Consider the following 17,431-nt stretch of genomic DNA (forward strand, 5'->3'; position numbering starts at 1 on the left):
GTGAAAAGATCCATGGAAAGGCAAATGTTTTTCTTTCTTGTGTTAATTTTATCTTCAGCTAGATGTCTAGAATTAAAGAGAGGAAATTGATGCTCTACATGCAATAATTCGAGTAAAAATACATCTCGACGTACCCCACATTCGTCTTAACCAAAACCTATGGTTCTGTATCACCATCTAAATTGTTGTTATTGAGACATAAGACAATTTCCCCTTCACTTATCGGTCTCTCAAACCCAGTGATGAAGCTCTCTAGAATCTCCTGAGTCACCAGGAATGCCGAATCGCCATCCTTTATGTCCAGCTCGTTCCTTGCTCGGACTCGCCGGCGCAATTCGTCATCTTCCACATCAAGATATACGAGCACCCATCGTCCCCCTGAACTTTCAATCAGACTTTTCCAATCGTCTCTAGTTTCTTGAAACGCAAAAGAGAAATCTAGAATAGCATCGCCAGTACCTTGCCGAACCAGCCGAGTTAGCTCTTGCCGAAGGGCATTCTCCGCTTCTTGTTGGTATGAATTATATTTGTTTGCAGGATAGTCGACATTATAAAGCCCATAATGATTATAAATGTAGGCATCAATTGAGAGACGCTGAAACGATGGATGATTGGAGACTATCCATTTTGAAAGTGATGACTTCCCAGATCCTGTACAATAGACTCCTGTGAGCTATATAGCTCGACAAGACATGTCATATGGTGTGACCGGGATATAAAAACATACCCGCAATCCCACAGGTCATGGCAATAACAGGGCGGGGATCTGCTTCGGTGCGTTGCAGGAAAGGGCTGAGCGCTTCGGGCGTATCGAAAACATGCGCGGACACATCCATGGCGTCTTATACCCCCTCTTGCGAATAGGTTAAGCGGAAGAATGCCCAGTTGACCACTGGTCACTAGGAGTTGTTGGTATTTGGCGATCCGGAATTATCTTGGAACGGGATGCAGACTCCAGTGACTCATGGGTGATACGAAAGGAGCATCATCACATCTTGGATCTACGCTTTGTTGCCTCAGGCATTCATCCCGCATCCACCTTGGGGATCCGTTCCTTCCGACATGAAAAACATAACTCCAAGAAGCTTCATTGCATTGAATGTTGATTGGGAGGGAAACAGAATGGACTAGTATGCCCAAGATTCATTTTTGATTGAAAGGGAATTTGGTGATGTCTAAGGAACGAGGATTTAGTATGGAGCCAGTTGAATGGTAATAATAATACACGCGTTATAGTTAGCGCGGTGGTTCCGAGGATACCCGGATTACCATACAACACGGGCAAGGAAATCTCTTGAACGTATCATGCGGTATTGCATCCCCTTCCAACTTGACATTGAATCAATTGTCACAGCATGAGGCGAAAAGTTCAAAGGTCCTTGAACCAGGTCATCATTTTCTGTGCTATCCTCATTCTGATTCTCTACCTTAACCGCTCTGAGTACAAGGATAAAATCTATGCATGGACGAAGATCCGATATCAGACTACTGCAGCCTCTCTCCCTAGGACGCAAGGGGTTTGCCCGAACCTCTCGAAAGCCCAGAAGCCCGCTCTAGTGGTATCGCATGTTGAAGCAGATGGCGACTCAGGCTGGCTCGAGATGTTAGCCGATCGCTACCATCTCTGTATCTACAATGTCGATGCTCCACCCGACATAACTTCGGAGTACCTCCAGGTACCCGCAAACCGCGGGCACGAGGCAATGGCGTATCTGACATTCCTGATTGATAACTACGACAACATTCCCGCCGCTGGGGCAGTCTTCGTCCATGGGTCTCGTTGGGCCTGGCATAACGACGCACCAGACTATGACAATGCTGCCCTGCTGGCCGCCCTTAACATTGATCGAGCTCTCGAGCCGTCGGGCTACCACAACCTGCGCTGCGATTGGAGCACCAGCACATGCCTACCCTCCGCTCCGGCACAGGGTAGTTTCGAGATGCGTCTGCAGTCAACTATATCACCGTGGAGCGCGCGCGCTGCGTCCGATATCGCTCTGCCAAGGGCATTCGCCTCGCTCTTCGGCGGGGATGAAGGGCAGGATGCCTCGACGCACAGCGCGGTGCAACTATGGCTTGGACGCACAGAGACTGTGCGATCGCAGTGCTGCGCGCAATTCATCGTCTCACGGGAGCGGATCTGGCAGCACACACGCGAGGAGTACGTGGCCCTGCGACAATGGCTGCTGGACGGGAGTGATGATGGAGCGTCACGACGCTCGCGAAACGTTAAGTCCAAATCCGCGCCCGCGGATGACCGAGTTGCGGGCCGGATTGTGTCATATATGTGGCATATTCTTTTTGCGACGCAGAGGGCGGATGGACAGATCGATCTGGAACAGCTTAATAAAGAAGCATGTCCGAGTGCGCAGGATTGCTACTGTCGGCTATATGGCCGTTGTGACCTGCAATGTCCAAATCCTGGAACATGTAAGGGACAGTACAAGGTCCCGCCTTACTATCGACTTCCTGATGATTGGGAAGCGACTCATTTATAGAGAAATTCAACAAATAAAAACATTTTTTTTTCTTGTATTTTTTTGAGAAATAAAAAACACAGTGCCAAAAAAGATCTCTCCCTCGGGGAATCGAACCCCGGTCTCCCGCGCTTATCGGTGTTAATGACAAGCGGAAATCATGACCACTAGACCAAGGAAGATGTGTTAGCCGAGTTACTGCTCGGCCACTTGGTGCTGGTTGATGTCTGTTCTCCATTTTAAAAATATATGAGCTTTTGGGAGAAAACACTACAGATATTCTTGGCTCACCTGTCTTCGCCTCTAATGCAACGCTCCGGACACATCCATTCGAATACTAAAATTATGTGGGAATTGCGAGATGAAACGTTTTTAAAATAAAAGTCATTTGGTCCGTAATCCTGCTAAGCACATACTATATACAATTTCCGAAAAAGCACAATATATATTTATTTAGAAGCGGGCAAGGACCCGCTCCTGAGCATCCGCAACAGCAAACTCACTGCTGTGCTTCTTGCTCATCACAGACTTGGCCTGCTCCACAGTGAACCCCCGAGCTTCAACCGCAGGGTTGTAGCCAAGGCCAGTGATCTTACCAACGGCGTCTGAGGGAACGGCCGCAGCGACCTTGCCGTCCGCACGCTTGTACACGGTCACCACGACTGCTCCGCCCAGACCCAGGTTGTGTTGAAGAGCGGCATCAGTACCCGCGATCAGACGGTTGTTGGCCCAGCCTCGAAGGTGCCAGACCAGCTCGGCGCATTGGGCGATGCCCGTGGCACCGAGTGGATGGCCCTTGGAGATAAGGCCGCCGGAGGGGTTGATGACCATCTTTCCACCGTAGGTGATATCGCCGCGGCGAACCATCTCGTGGGCCTTGCCAGGCTCACATAGCTCGAGCGCATCAATGGTGATCATCTCGTTGGCCGAGAAGCAGTCGTGCAGCTCGCACACCTTGATGTCCTTAACGTTGACGCCGGCCTCGGCGGCAGCGGTCTGGCAGGCGTAGCGGCTCATCCCAAAGCCCATCAGGTCGATGGAGCTGCGGTTGTAGACCTGGTCAGTATCAGAAGCCAGGGTCTGACCGGCGATCAGGATCGCCTGATCCTTCAGATGAGGGCGAGCGTCGAGGAATTCCTGGGAGACAATCACGGCGGCCGCGCCGCCATCCGAGGTCGGACAGCATTGCAGCTTCGTGAGGGGCTCATGGATCATCGGTGCCTTGAGGATCTGCTCCAGAGAGTACTCGTCCTGGAACTGCGAGTAGGGGTTGCGCTTCGAGTGCTCGTGGTTGATGCGAGCGATTTCAGCGAAGTCCTCGTTTGTAGCACCATACCTAAAGGAGAAGAGCAAAGAGAAATCCAAGTTAGCCCAATATGTACAACGAATCAAGTTCAGAGGAAAGAATGAAAATTGCGAGCATACTTCTCCTTATACTCCCGGCCCGCATTACCGAACATCTGCGCCGCACCGGGGGCGTTGGTGATGCCGCGCGTCTCGGCCATCATCATACCGAATAGGCCGGTCGGGTTGGCACGGTCGTTGTACATAGATTGCAAGCTTCCTGGGTTCATCTTCTCAAAGCCGACGACAAGAACGCAGTCTGCGGCACCATGAGAGACCATCGTGCGGGCCATAGCCAGGCCAGTACTGCCGGTCGAGCAGTTGTTGTTCACGTTGTAAATAGGGATATTGGTGAGGCCAAATTGGTAGAAGACGCGCTGGCCGCAGGTGCTGTCACCATAGACATAGCAGGCAACACCTTGATCGACATCGTCATAGGTAATCTTGGCATCCAACATGGCTTTGATGCCGGCTTCGTAGCCCAGTTCATTGTAATCAACCTTGCCGCGCGGCTTGATAAACTTGGTCATGCCCACGCCCAGGACATAGGCGGGGCTAGTCTGCTTCTTGACCATCGTGTCGGTGTGATTGGGAACGCTGAAGGTGGAGAGAGTGAGAAACTTGATGGTGTGAGTCTCAGATTAAAAGACGTTTGCAGAAAGGACGTCTATATAGGAGGCGCATTATATCACGGGTGGAGAGAGCTGGGGTTGCGGGGCGCGGCCAAGGCCGAGGTCCCGAGGATGCTGGGCCCGAGGACACCTGGGAGCTGACCGTGCACAAAGTCCCTCCTGCATAAAAACCTTGGAGATCGTCATTTCTCTGCTTGTAAGGCTTCTGGATCTGACACAGGAGCAGAATATACGCATATAGCCTATATCAAGAGATGACAGTGTCGGAACATATGTTTTGAACCGACGCCGATCGTATCACGTGCACCCGGGGTTTTGTATACCGGCCCCTCTCTCCAGACTGCTATTTGCGACCGATGAATTTCGAATGGGCGATATGGCGGACCGCTGTATCTAGAAGAATAATACCCCAGCCTACCCACATTCCCGAGGCTTCCAAGGGAGGTAATCGGGCAGGTGTCCAGGGATCCAATTCCAAATATAATACCCCGTGTCTAGTCTCCCATGCGTCTACTCGCTAGTTTATCTGCCTGCTCGACTCCAGACTCGGTCATGATCTTTGATCTTGTAGCGGAATCCCGCGCTACCTCTCCTAATATCAAACATAGAATCTCACGTGTAGGTGAAGACTGCCTCCTGTTAGGCTTTGTCTCGCTTGATTTATTATTGGTACAGTCCTGCGAGACTAGCGACGAGCATCCTCACTGTCACTGGCATCTGCACGACCGTAGAGATGATCTGCAGCTTATCCCCAACCCCAGCGTCTTTTTCGTTTTAGTGTTCTTAAGTGGGCATCGACCAGAGTGTGGAATTTCCCGTCGTCCGCAAGTCGAGTGTTTCATTCCCGCCATTCCCAAGGTTGGGTTCGAGCATGATCATTGGCGGACTTGCCCACGCCAAAAAAAAAGATCGATGGTGCCCCAGGGATCGCATGCCTGTGGGGACTTGTGCCGGAGGACAGTCCTCCATCGGAGTATGGAGATCATAGACCAAAGAACCCATGGGTCTGTGACTTTTATCGCCTTAGGGAACCTTATCGGAGCGATCATGGATTTTTCTGGAGGCGTTTGGAATGGGCTGCCAGTCGTTTGTTTCTCAATGCGCCTATCCTCCCCCGCTCTCATGCACAAGCAACTTTATGTTCTCGGCCCATGAGATACACGAGATAAGGATGGATGCTCATTCGCTCGTTCGAAGGACATTGGAGGGGTTCCAGACCAAAACCGGTTGGCAATGCGGGATTCCGACCGGGGGGGGGGGGAGGTTGTCCACAGCCACTGCTGCCACCCGCCGACCCGCGATTGTAGGCCCATCGGACTATCATGAAAGTAAAAGGGCAAAAAGCGAATTGAACTGGCCTAGAAATGCCGCATCGTAAATTCCGGTCCGTGAGCCCTGGTCATAGCTGGAATCCGGGGCCGCATCTTCCGTACTGTACGCCGCACATAGTTCGAGTTGAACGCGGGCCGTTCAACTTCACGACGACGTCACTGGGTTTCGCCCTAAACCCATTCGAGGGGCCTTCAAAGCTCGGTCCACATGCCATTTGGCTGGTCTTTCTTCCCTCCTCATCTCTCGCTGGGTTGATCGGGCCGGCCCTATCTCTTCTGAATCACGATCCAGACCATTTGGCCTCTGGTAAGTGACCTCTTTGCTGCATTCGCTCTGCAGCCGAGCGGGCCAGGGGGACCGGGCAGTGTGATAGACACTAACGCCTGTCCAGCTCCTGGATCACCTTTCTATTTCCGAAGAAGATCAAGTTCAGGGAGCGCCGCCCGGAGATCTTGAGAGAGCTGAATCCTCTCTGGCTGGAACAGGAAATGCTGTTTGGCTAGAGTTCATTGCACCTCTCAATTGCCCTATCACCGGGGAATTAGCTGCCCGATCGTCGCCGCGGGGCTCCCATCCACTTGCCGTCTTCGTCTTCCGAATCTCCAACCACACCGAACTCCCGCCCCTCGACTTACGCGACGCTATAGAACTCCAGGTGTCCGTTTTGCAAGAATACAGATCCTCAGGATCTCTTCTTGATTGCGTTGGTGCCGTTTGGACTGCAGCAGTCCAGCGGATGGAGGAGAATTGTGGGACGCCGAACGGTCTACTCTGAGTGCTGAGAGGCCGCTTTGCGTTCCATAGGGTTCCCCAGCCTGTCATCGTACTGTCGCGTCTCGAAACGACAATTTTGAATACGCCCCGTGAAGCATCACCTCGAACCCCCCGTATCCAAATCCGTTGCAGCCTCCCAATGGACACTTCTCCGGCATGACTGTTGACAAGCACTCTGAACATGCTCCCTTCCCTACGGCTTCCCAACCTACACCCGCCATTATGCCGAACCACAACGCCTGGAACATGGATGAATCCACTCGCAACAAACTTTTGAAGAAATACAAAACACAGGTGGCTTCAGCGACATCGACTGTGTGCGCGACCTTGGCGGTGGTGAGTAAACCCTTCTGATCCAGATCTCCGCTATCCTGATGTCTTCACGATGGATACTGACGACAATCGTTGCCTGACCTAGACTCCCCTGGAAAATGTGAAGACACGCATGCAAACGTGAGTCCAGTCCCAAAGATGTGCCCAATCACAAATAGGAAGCGATTGACTGACGATACGACCCACATAGCCATAATTTCAAGAACATTTTCCAGTGCATTCGCTACCTGTGGCGGACTGAGGGTCCCCGTGGTTACGTAGCTGGTAAGTTTCTGCTCTTTTCGTCCGAAGTATGACTACGATGGCCTAATCGATCTATAGGTGCTCTTCCACCACTGGCGAGTGTGACTGCCGTCCGGGTCGTGAACTTTACCACCTATAACTACGCTAAGCATGCCATTTCCGACCTTTTCCAGAGTATCACTGGCGAGTCGCCTCTGGATGAATACAACAGGCCTGGAAGTACTCCTACCGTGACCGGTCTTCTAACTTTCACCACAGCCGGCCTGTTCGCAGGATTAGTGGCCTCACCGCTTGCTTGTAAGAGATGATTGAATGCCGGAGCCCTCAGACTTCCTCACAGTCTAACCTCTAATTTGATATTGAATGAACAGGCCCCTTTGAGCTAGCCAAGAACGTCGTCCAGACATCTGTCTTGGTCTCCAATCGTGCTCAGGCGGCCCCAGACGCCGCTCGGGATCCCTCTCTGCGGAGCAAGCCTCGCCTGGGTACGATTGAGGCCATCCAGCAGATCGTCAAGCGGCACGGGTTCCGTGGTCTCTACACTGGATTCCGTCTGCATGCTATGCGTGACACTGTGGGTTCGGCGCTGTATTTCAGCGTCTACGAAACAGTGAAGCAGGTGGCCGCTAAGGAGCTTGGATCAGACAAGTCTCCCTTCGGCGCACCCGCAATCGCGGGGGCTATCTGCAGCACGGTGCCGTGGTTCTGTGTATGTTTACTCCTCTGCTCTGCTACCATTGGTGACTTATCCCTGAGAAAATGCTGACCTCTAACTTCCGATCACAGACCTATCCTCTGGACACTCGTAAGACGCGGGCACAGAGCGTATTACTGGGAAAGTCCAAAGAGATCGGCGAGGCCTCCGTTGCTGTCGCCAAGTCCAGCATGTACAAAGGTCTCTCGATTATTCTCATCCGGACTGGCGTCAATAATATGATCCTTCTCAGCATGTTCGAGTACATCAAAATGCGGATCAATGAGCTTCCGGCATGAGGAGATGACATATCCACGCTGGGCTGGTGCTCGGAGACTTCTGATGGCTTGCATTCACATCGTTCAGAGATATCATGATTATCATGATTATCATGATCTCTTTTTTTTTTTTTTTTTTTTTTTTAGTACATACCTATGTGGATGAGCTTGATGCTCGCCAGCAGCAAATATGAGAATGATACTCAACATTCCCTCCCCCCTTATGTCGCTGTAGAAAGTAATGGTGCCCATGTCCTCCTAATCCTTCCGATTATTGCATCGATACCTAAGCATCCTGGTGTATCCAGAAATAACCCGAATTAGAGAAGAACAGAAAACAAAAACAGCGATCTCCGCAAGAGCACGCGGATTTGGTGCCTCAGGCTCTCCACACGTCATTTCGGTTGCCGGGTGGGGGTTGGAGCAACTTCGCGCGGTCAACAAACGCAACTCTCGTTTTCTAAACCTTCAGGCTGGACCCCCGCCTCTCTCCACAATGGCGTCGTGAGTGATCCCGTAATATACCTGCAGTAATTCTCTGATCTTTACTGACCCGCCTTTATTTCCCTTCCAGCAATATCCTGCAGCTCCCATTTCGTCGGTCCCCCACCGTCTCGCTGTCGGATGCGATCACCCAGTATATTTCCTCCAAATATGACCAGCGTCCGGATATGTTTGCGGAAGATCTGATGATTATCGATCGTCTCCGCACCGAGGCAGTTAATGTCCAGGAAGCGCATGTCAGCGGCATCAGCCGGTTGGTCACATACGCGGCGCAGCTCAAATGGCTTGGAGGGAAATTTCCGATAGATGTGCGCAGTCTTTCCCGGGTCTCCGATGATTTTTTTTTTCATTTCATGATTGACGGGTGGTGTTCGATTAGGTTGGGGTTGACTTTTCGTGGTATCCGTCCCTGGGGTTTAATTCTTCGCGGCCTGGTGAGTGTATTGCATCTAGTGCTTTGAGAGCTGGATGGCCTTGTCTTCGTACTTGGATTTATGCGTTGAATTTGGGACTAGACACTGACTTTGATTTTTTTTTCTTCTTAAAAAACAGTTTCTCAAAATAACCTACGATTTGAACTGGCAAATATCCTTTTTAACCTTGCGGCTCTATATTCACAACTTGCCTATGCGCTGAACCGAACGACTGCAGATGGGCTGAAGCAGGCCTGCAACTATCTTTGCCAGGCAGCCGGTGTTTTGAGTCATCTCCGGACAGAAATCATCCCGGATCTTCGGTCCTCACCACCGGAGGACATGGACGATGCAACCTTGCAGAGCTTAGAACAGCTCTTCCTCGCGCAGGGACAGGAATGCTTTTGGCAGAAGGCCGTGAAGGATGGATTGAAGGATGTCTCGATTGCCCGCCTGGCGGCCCAAGTCTCCGACTTTTATGGGGACTCTGGGGACTTTGCAGTCAAGTCCAATGCTATCAGTACCGAATGGATCCACCATATGACAGCCAAACACCACCACTTTGCAGCTGCAGCACAGTACCGGCAATCGCTTGATTGCCTGGAGAAACGCAAGTACGGCGAGGAGGTGTCCCGTCTGCGTGATAGTCTGAATTGCGTCAACGAAGGACTGAAAGAATCGCGCTGGATCAATCGAACAGTGCTTGGTGACCTGAATGGACTGAAGAGCCGCGTCACAGATGACCTAAAGCGTGCAGAGAAGGACAATGATATCATATACCTCAACGCGGTGCCCCCGAAGTCAGAGCTGAAGACGATTTCTCGTGTCGCCATGGTTGATTCTAAGGCACCTTCACAAGTCACGGATGCAATTTCTATGCTCGGTGACAATGGACCACTCGGCCAGCCTCTTTTCGCGAAGTTGGTCCCATATGCGGTGCATATCGCGGCTAGCATCTATTCTGATCGTCGAGATCGACTGGTTAATGATTCACTTATTAGAGAGCTGGAGTCTATGACTGATAAGTTGAGAGAGTATGTTTGCACCCCTGTCGATTGTTTTTATTTGTTCTGTGGTTCTTTGTTGAACCTCAACTAATATTTTTAGTCTACTGTCGTCACTGAACTTACCCGGATCTCTACAAGCGTTGGAAAAGCCCCTGGGTCTCCCAGGCACTGTGGTTTCCCATGCGGAGGAGATGCGACAGCAAGATGGCTTGAATCGTTTGCGGCGGTCTGTTGAGGACACAGCCACAGTCAAATCTAACGACCGATTTATTTATAACGAAGGCGTGGAGTTGCTGGCGACCGAAAAAGCCGAAGATAATGCGGCACGCCGAAAGTATGGGACCGATCGATGGTCCCGCCAGTCTTCGGAGGCTGCTGCGCCAAAGATTTACAATACCTCCAAGGAGATCAACGGCTACTTTACCTCCGCACAAAGCAGTGACGATCTTGTTGAGCGCAAGTTGCGGGACTCCGAGGCCGTTTTCCGTGTCTTGACCGGCACCAACCGAGACCTCGAGTCTTATGTGCCCAGTAGCCGCAGAGCTGCCATTCCTCCTGAGGTGGAACAGGAGTCCATCAAGTTGCGTAGCTGCTTAAGTGAAGTCAGTCGGATGGAAAACCGCCGGCGCCGGCGCATTCAAACCCTCAAGGACAAGGCCCGGGCCGATGATATCCATCCGGCCCTGCTGCGGGAGACTGCGAGGCTGGAGCGTGAATTTCCCATGCAGGCTATCCAGGCAAGTCAATTCGAGGGTCTTTTTGAAGACCAGCTGCGGCTGTATGATTCGGACAAGGATATGCTTGACCAAGAACGGGCCGATCAGGACCGGGTCTCGGACCAGGTTCGAGAGGCCAATCGAGCCTTCACCCGCGCGCACAAGGGAGATGCATCGACCAAGGAACGGGAAACAGCCCTGCAAGAGCTGGAGAATGGGTACCTGAAGTACAAGGAAATCATTTCGAACCTTGAAGTAGGTCGCAAGTTCTACAATGATCTGGCTAAGATCGTGAGCCGATTCCGGGATGATGCAAAGGCCTTTGTGCACCAGCGGAGGATGGAGGCCAGTCAATTGGAAATGTATGTGTACACTCACACAACGCTGGAACATTTTTATATTTTATTCTAACTCCTACGATCACAGTGACATCTCCAATGTCGCCGCCATGAACTCGCTGCATATCTCGCAGCCTCATCTACGTCAGCCATCTCACCAGCCCACTCCCGCACTTCACACCTCATCCGCCTTTGCATCTGCTCCACCATCACAGCCGCCGTCGCAGCCGGCTCCTCCCATCCATGCCCTTCGGTCATCTGAAGCTGCTGCCCCATTGACCGCGCCGCAACCTGTGCGCGCTGCCGTTCCACCCTCGGTTCCCACGCCAGGCATGTGGTCTCCCGAGATGGGCATTCGCTTCGACGGTGCTGCTATCCCGCCAGGGGCTACCCCGAATGCTGGCGCAGGAAGTACCGGTCGACCGCCTGCTCGTGGAGGCCCAGCCGGGACATGGGATGCCAGTCAGGGCTTGCGGTTCTCATGAAGATGTTCGTATATGGCATCCACCACCTGCATCTAGCCGAGTTTTGTCGATCAACGACCCAGCTGTTTTTTTTGCCACTTTAGATCAAGTATCATACCTTCCCGCCCACCGGGTTGCCTCCTAGCATGTCCTATACAGGGTACCTCCGTACCGCAAAGATCCCTAGCACATACATTACAGTAGAAGTCCTCGAATTTATGCAAATACAAAGAGCAAATCAGCTCATCCCCACAGGGTGATCCTTTGCCTCCTAGGGTATTCCAGATTGTCCCTCTCGTATTGGTCGCTTGTATACATAAAGCATACTGTACTCCATACTTCGTCCTTCATCTGGATCGGACCGGACACCAGCATGCAGTCCAAAGGATCCGATCGACGATCGTTGTACGCGTCCTGCCGACCGCGTCTCCACGTTCCCAGTCGCCGCTCCAGCCTTGCAACGCCCCCCCGACTCGTGCTTCAGTCGGGGGGAGTATATGCAGAGGATGCGCTTGACCGACTCCCGGAGTCCCCGTAACCTGTGGCCCGGCGCCCCAGCTTTGTTAGGCTGTGTTTGACTGTCCTCCTCTGTCCTGTTCGCACCGATCTACGTTTCTTGCGTCAGACTGTCGGGCCTCTTCTCTCTGCCCTGTTTGCCCTCTAAATTTCTTCAAGCGCGAGCAGTTTGCCAAGCGTTTTGGCAGCGCCCGGCGTAACATGGAGCGCTGTTGGAAAAAAGGGTTCAGGTTCGCTCTGGGTGGTTCGTGAGAGTACCTTTGCGGGTCTAGAGCTTTCTTTCCCCCCCTCTCCCGTCCCTCTTTTGGAAACAGGCGCCTACTACCGTACTAACTAAGGGCTAGGAGATGAAGGGTACCGGCGATATTGAAGGGGATGGATACCTATAGCCCTCCTCCCCCCCACCTCTCATCCCCTCTCATCTCTCGTCTCCAACGCCCAACGGGGGATGGAGTATGGGCACCGCTCCAGAGTCGTACTGGAGCGTCGAGGGGAGGGGCGAGGTCTCCACCGGGCGCTCCGCCAGGAGCCACTGAGAGGCTCCGCTATGACATGTTGTCTCGCCCGGCTATATTGATGCCAACCCGTCCTGGCGTCAGCGTGGATGGCTAGTGGAGAAGAGGGGGGGGAAGTAAAAAGAAAGGGTCTCACGGGGTGAGACTCCGTAACCGAATCCAGAATCCGTTGTCGACGAGAGTGGGGGGGAAGAGGGGGAGGGTTGGGCGAGTTGGAGCTTCTGGGGATGAAGCTCGGCGACGGACGTTGGGAACGGGGGGTTGGTGGCTCGACGCGTGGCTGGACCGGGTCAAAGCTGGTGCGAGGCGCGTAATCAAACGAAAGTGGCCGGGAAAATAACCGATCGGGACGGATCGTTCGCTGTCACCGGATTTCGTGGAATAATACAGACAGAGGACTACGGAGCCGACCTCGATCGATCGTCGTCATCCGGTTGGTGGGGGTCTTCGAGGCGAGAGCGAGGAGAGAGAGAGAGAGAGAGAGGAAGTTAGGGCAAGGACGAGGCTGAACTTGGGTTGCGCCAGCTGGCGCGCAAATCGTTTTAAAGTGTCCCTCAGAACGTCATCAATCCACGATAGCTGTCGGCTGTCGGTCAATAATTTGCGCCTTCCCGCCACCGTGTGAGGTGTTCGAGAGCCATCTGGACTCGGGCAGATCAAAAAAAAAAGGGGCGGTGATGTCAGGGCTGTTGATCAGGGATCCAATGTCGACCCAGGCGGGAACAGCCCATAGCACTAAAGCACTCCGTACAGGAGAAGAACCTGTATGCCTGGGGTCGATCTCTGATTCCCCATGACATCAACGAGAGGATCCGATGTACAAAACTGGTATGGGAGGCTGTGGACGAGGCTGGGAACAAGAAGCGACGGTGGATCGATGCAATATGATGTACAACTCACTATCTACAGTACAACCAATATGCAAGATGCAAGATGCAAGATGCAAGATAGCAAGGATACGTAAGATGTTCATCCAAGTGAAGAGAAATCATACAATCCTCTCGTCCTCTCAAAATCCGCCAAAGTAGAGCCCTCGTTGGAGCACGCACCTGCTACAGCCCCCGATCTATATAGCCATGAGGATGGGTAGGGGGCTCACCACGGAGAGCTGTCGCTCTAGATCACCTCGATCATCGAGATTGCCCGCCATACTCTGTACAGTAATCAGTAACCTGTACATGGAGCTCATCTCGATTGTTGACGTTATGGTAGTAGTGGACGATCGACAAAGGGGCTCCGTCCAACTATGGAGAATGGAGTACTCCGTTGTATTCTCGTCATAGGGAGGGGGCGGTACTCCGTAGATCTTGATGCTTGGCCAGCGCTAACGCAAACCCTCTAGGCAGCATCTCGGCCGGGGTAATCGTTGGTCTCAAGGTCACTATGATTGTATTCTCTATTCTCTATTTTGGGTGTTGACCCTCAGGGTCTGGTGAAACTTGGTCGACCCGGCGCCTATTTTCTGGCACCCCTCCCTCGCCCTTCTCCCTTTTCCAAAACAAGGACCTTTGTGATCCCACCTGAAATTATGGACCTACGTATAGAGGATGAATGTATGGACAGACCTAAGACAAGGAAATGTGTTGGCAAAGGGGAAGAGCTCGCATGCATAGAGAGAGGAGGGTGAGATACTGATATCCGGAGAGAATCAGATAAACGATGGATGACCGCATCGCGGAACTGGGCGGATCTCCGACGTCCCAAACAGGACAAGGAAGAAACGGAACGGAAACAGGAACGGGCCCACGACCCCAAACGTGGAACAAGTCGGAGCCCACTTTAAAAATATCTGAGAAAAAAATAATAATACTAATCGCTAGCTATCGTACTCGTTCATCGTCCGGGGCCTCTAGGATAATACGCTGGAATACACTAGAATACACAGAATACAGAAAATACGCTGAATACAGAGCATCCATCGAATAATACACCTTTTGTTTGATGCCCTTTACCCCCCCCCCCAATCCAACCGGGACATTATGAGTATTACCGTTGTATTTGGCTGTCTCTCGCGCCCTGTTCCTGTTGGGTCGACTCGAGATCTATTCCTGTTCTGGCCGTCCTGCCATTCCTCCTCGTCCTCTTCCTGTTCTTTCGCCTCTTCTCTCCTCTCGCAACCTCCCCCAATCCCTCATTTCCGGATTTTCTCCTCTTCGACCTTCTTGGCCCGGCATGGGCGTCGCATCGGCGTCCTCTTAAACCTGCCCGCCCTCCATCCACCCGACGGCTTTTTATCGGCACTCCGATCATGAAATTCGTGCCGTGGCTGGCCGCGGGCCTACTGGCCTGCCTCACCCCGCTAGTCGGCGCAGAAGACCTGCTACAATCTCACGCCCTTGAACAGTGTTCCGATAGTACCGTCATCACCATCAACGAGTTCAGTGCCGTCTTTACCCCCAGCAACAACAGCGCCCGGGTGAGCTTCGATGGCACGGCCACCTATTCCGGCAAGGTGATGATCGACGTGACGTTATTAGTCTACGGATACAATGTCACCACCAAGACAATCGACCCGTGCGACCTCGATGTCGATGCGCTCTGTCCCATCAAGCCGACCACCTTGAAGGTCCCTAATGTGAACTTGGATGTTCCCTCGAGTACCCTGTCGATGATTCCAGGTGAGTGACAATTCCCTCCTCCACCTCCCCCGCAAATGATCTGGTTTTTTGGTTGTTCCTCATGGGTGTTCCGTCCTTCCCCCCCCCCAAATCAACCTTGTCCCCTCTTCCAGTTTGCTAATCCCCGACTTTCTGGGGGTAGGTATTGCGTACGGCATCCCCGATCTTGACGCGGTCGTCCGTCTGAACATCAAGGCAAAGGACACGGGAGCGAAGATCACCTGTGTCGAAGCTCGGGTCAACAATGGCAAAACCGTGGATCAAATGGGCGTAAGCTGGGCCCTCGCCATCCTCACCGGCTTGGGGATCTTTGCGACCATTATTGTATCGCTCCTCGGCCACTCCAACATCGCCACCCATATTTCCTCTCGAACATTGCTCTTTCTCGGATTCATGCAGAGCCAGGCCTTGTACGGAATGGCCGGCATCGAACAGCGTCCCATCGTCCAATCGTGGACGCAGGTCTTCCAGTGGACGATGGGTCTCGTGCACGCCGATTTCCTAGAAACCATTTGTACCTGGTTCCAACGGGCCACGGGCGGGACCACGTCGACGGTGCTCACCACAGACGACGAATATTCGGTCATTGTGCAGAAGCGATCGGTCAATCTAGCATCGATCATGGCGCGCGCTACCGAATCCAGCAGCAGCGGAGGGGAGCGGAGCGTCCGTGGTATCGAGCGAGTCGGGTTCCGAATCAACATCGAATCGACTAACATCTTCATGACCGGTTACCTGTTCTACTATTTCGTCACCGTTGTTTTTATTCTCCTCGTCGTGGCGCTCAAGTTCTGCATGCCGGCCCTCGCGAAGAAAGTGAAGAGCTCCAAGATGGAGCGGGTGATGGTTACGTCGTCTGATTGGAAGGATTTCATCCGTGGAAGCCTCTATCGGCTCGCTTCTCTTGGATATCCTCAGATGTGCGCGCTGGCCATGTGGGAGCTCACGCACCGCGATTCCGCCGCGGAAATTGTCTTGGCCATCTGTATCTGGCTGACGATGACCGTCCTCATAGCGTGGGCCATGTTCAAAGTGTTCCAACGTGCGCAAGTCTCCAGATCTCTCAGGCAGCATCCCGCGTACACCCTGTTTTCTGATGCGACCTGTCTCACCCGCTGGGGCTTCTTGTACATGAACTACAAGGCTCACACTTATTACTTCATGGTCCCACTTTACGTCTACACAGTAGCAAAGGGGATGACCATTGCATTTGGGCAGTCAAACCCCGTGCCACAAGCTATTGTCCTGCTGATCCTGGAGGCGGCAATGCTAGCGGCGACGGCCATCATTCGACCATTTAATCATGCCTTGATGAATGTCTTGGCCATTATCGCCGCAGTTCTCAATTTCTTGAATTCTATCATGTTTCTGGTCTTCTCCAATGTCTTCAACCAGGCCGATATTGTCAGTGGTGTCATGAGCCTGCTCTTCTTCTTCTTCAACGCGATCTTCACTCTCGTCCTCCTCATCGTCCTCTTGATCGGGTTCTACTACGTTTTCGCCCTCAAAGAGCCCACCGGCAAATACCAGCGCCTCACCGACAACCGGGAATCAATGCATATGGCCGAAGACCGGAGGAGATCAGAATTGATGCCTTTGGAGAAGAACCTTCAGACTACTGATGGACATTTGGGATCCAGCGGCAATATTTGGCAGCCGGCATCCATTCGCTCCCGAGATACCATCGAGATTCCCTCCCGACAATCCCTCCAGCCCACGCTTCCGAACGTATCCAGCAGCTCCAGCAGCTCTTTAAGCACCACGCGAAGAGCTGAAGGGCAAGCGATTTGAGTATTCATGACATACCTCCGGGAACCCTGCATATTGTCATATCTCATGTGATTGTTCCGAGGCACATTCCTTTATCTCTCTTTTTTTAATCCTTTGCACATTCTCATTGGGGGACCCCTTGGTACGATTTGGTCCCATAAGGCACATTTGGCGTTGAAATCTTGGACTTGTCTTTTTTGTTCTCCTTTTTTTTTGGGGGAAGGATTTGGACTGTTGACATGGGTGTTTTTGCATGTACAAAATAGGGTAGCGGCTCCATTGCTATTACTAACAGAGAGACGCCTTTAGATAGCCCCCCGGCTTTTCTGTTCCGGGGGTGATGATGAAATCTATAATGTCGTTTGTATCGCAATATTTGGACCCTTCGCTGCCTGGAATGATCAAGTAGCTATCAGATATCTACAGACAAAAGAAAACAAAAAACAACCCTTGAGTATCTTAT

General features: G+C 52.3%; 6 protein-coding genes across 6 annotated transcripts; 4 read left to right on the plus strand and 2 right to left on the minus strand.

Annotated features, from left to right (window-relative positions):
* Positions 1-157: 157 nt before the first annotated feature.
* Positions 158-836, minus strand: N7462_006421 (P-loop nucleotide/nucleoside kinase family protein; the record flags this gene model as incomplete). The annotated part of the gene is made up of 2 exons (XM_057078139.1): positions 158-651; positions 728-836. The coding sequence occupies 2 exons, from the start codon at positions 834-836 to the stop codon at positions 158-160; spliced, it is 603 nt and encodes a 200-aa protein (XP_056933719.1).
* Positions 837-1,355: 519 nt separating this feature from the next.
* On the plus strand, positions 1,356-2,498 carry N7462_006422 (DUF3431 domain-containing protein; the record flags this gene model as incomplete). Its single annotated transcript, XM_057078140.1, has 1 exon — positions 1,356-2,498. One exon carries the CDS (start codon positions 1,356-1,358, stop codon positions 2,496-2,498), a length of 1,143 nt encoding a protein of 380 aa, XP_056933720.1.
* Positions 2,499-2,930: 432 nt separating this feature from the next.
* On the minus strand, positions 2,931-4,396 carry N7462_006423 (putative sterol carrier protein; the record flags this gene model as incomplete). Its single annotated transcript, XM_057078141.1, has 2 exons — positions 2,931-3,813; positions 3,903-4,396. 2 exons carry the CDS (start codon positions 4,394-4,396, stop codon positions 2,931-2,933), a joined length of 1,377 nt encoding a protein of 458 aa, XP_056933721.1.
* Positions 4,397-6,715: 2,319 nt separating this feature from the next.
* On the plus strand, positions 6,716-8,128 carry N7462_006424 (putative mitochondrial carrier protein; the record flags this gene model as incomplete). The annotated part of the gene is made up of 6 exons (XM_057078142.1): positions 6,716-6,895; positions 6,978-7,012; positions 7,083-7,156; positions 7,214-7,432; positions 7,507-7,844; positions 7,922-8,128. 6 exons carry the CDS (start codon positions 6,716-6,718, stop codon positions 8,126-8,128), a joined length of 1,053 nt encoding a protein of 350 aa, XP_056933722.1.
* A 475-nt stretch (positions 8,129-8,603) lies between these two features.
* Positions 8,604-11,570, plus strand: N7462_006425 (putative pH signal transduction protein PalA; the record flags this gene model as incomplete). The annotated part of the gene is made up of 6 exons (XM_057078143.1): positions 8,604-8,611; positions 8,682-8,919; positions 8,991-9,045; positions 9,164-10,058; positions 10,132-11,109; positions 11,174-11,570. 6 exons carry the CDS (start codon positions 8,604-8,606, stop codon positions 11,568-11,570), a joined length of 2,571 nt encoding a protein of 856 aa, XP_056933723.1.
* Positions 11,571-14,828: 3,258 nt separating this feature from the next.
* On the plus strand, positions 14,829-16,989 carry N7462_006426 (transient receptor potential ion channel family protein; the record flags this gene model as incomplete). The annotated part of the gene is made up of 2 exons (XM_057078144.1): positions 14,829-15,198; positions 15,341-16,989. 2 exons carry the CDS (start codon positions 14,829-14,831, stop codon positions 16,987-16,989), a joined length of 2,019 nt encoding a protein of 672 aa, XP_056933724.1.
* Positions 16,990-17,431: the final 442 nt, after the last annotated feature.

This window comes from Penicillium macrosclerotiorum (assembly GCF_028827735.1).
Source record: "Penicillium macrosclerotiorum strain IBT 26536 chromosome Unknown utg000006l_segment0_segment0, whole genome shotgun sequence".
Classification (NCBI taxonomy): Eukaryota; Fungi; Ascomycota; class Eurotiomycetes; order Eurotiales; family Aspergillaceae; genus Penicillium; species Penicillium macrosclerotiorum.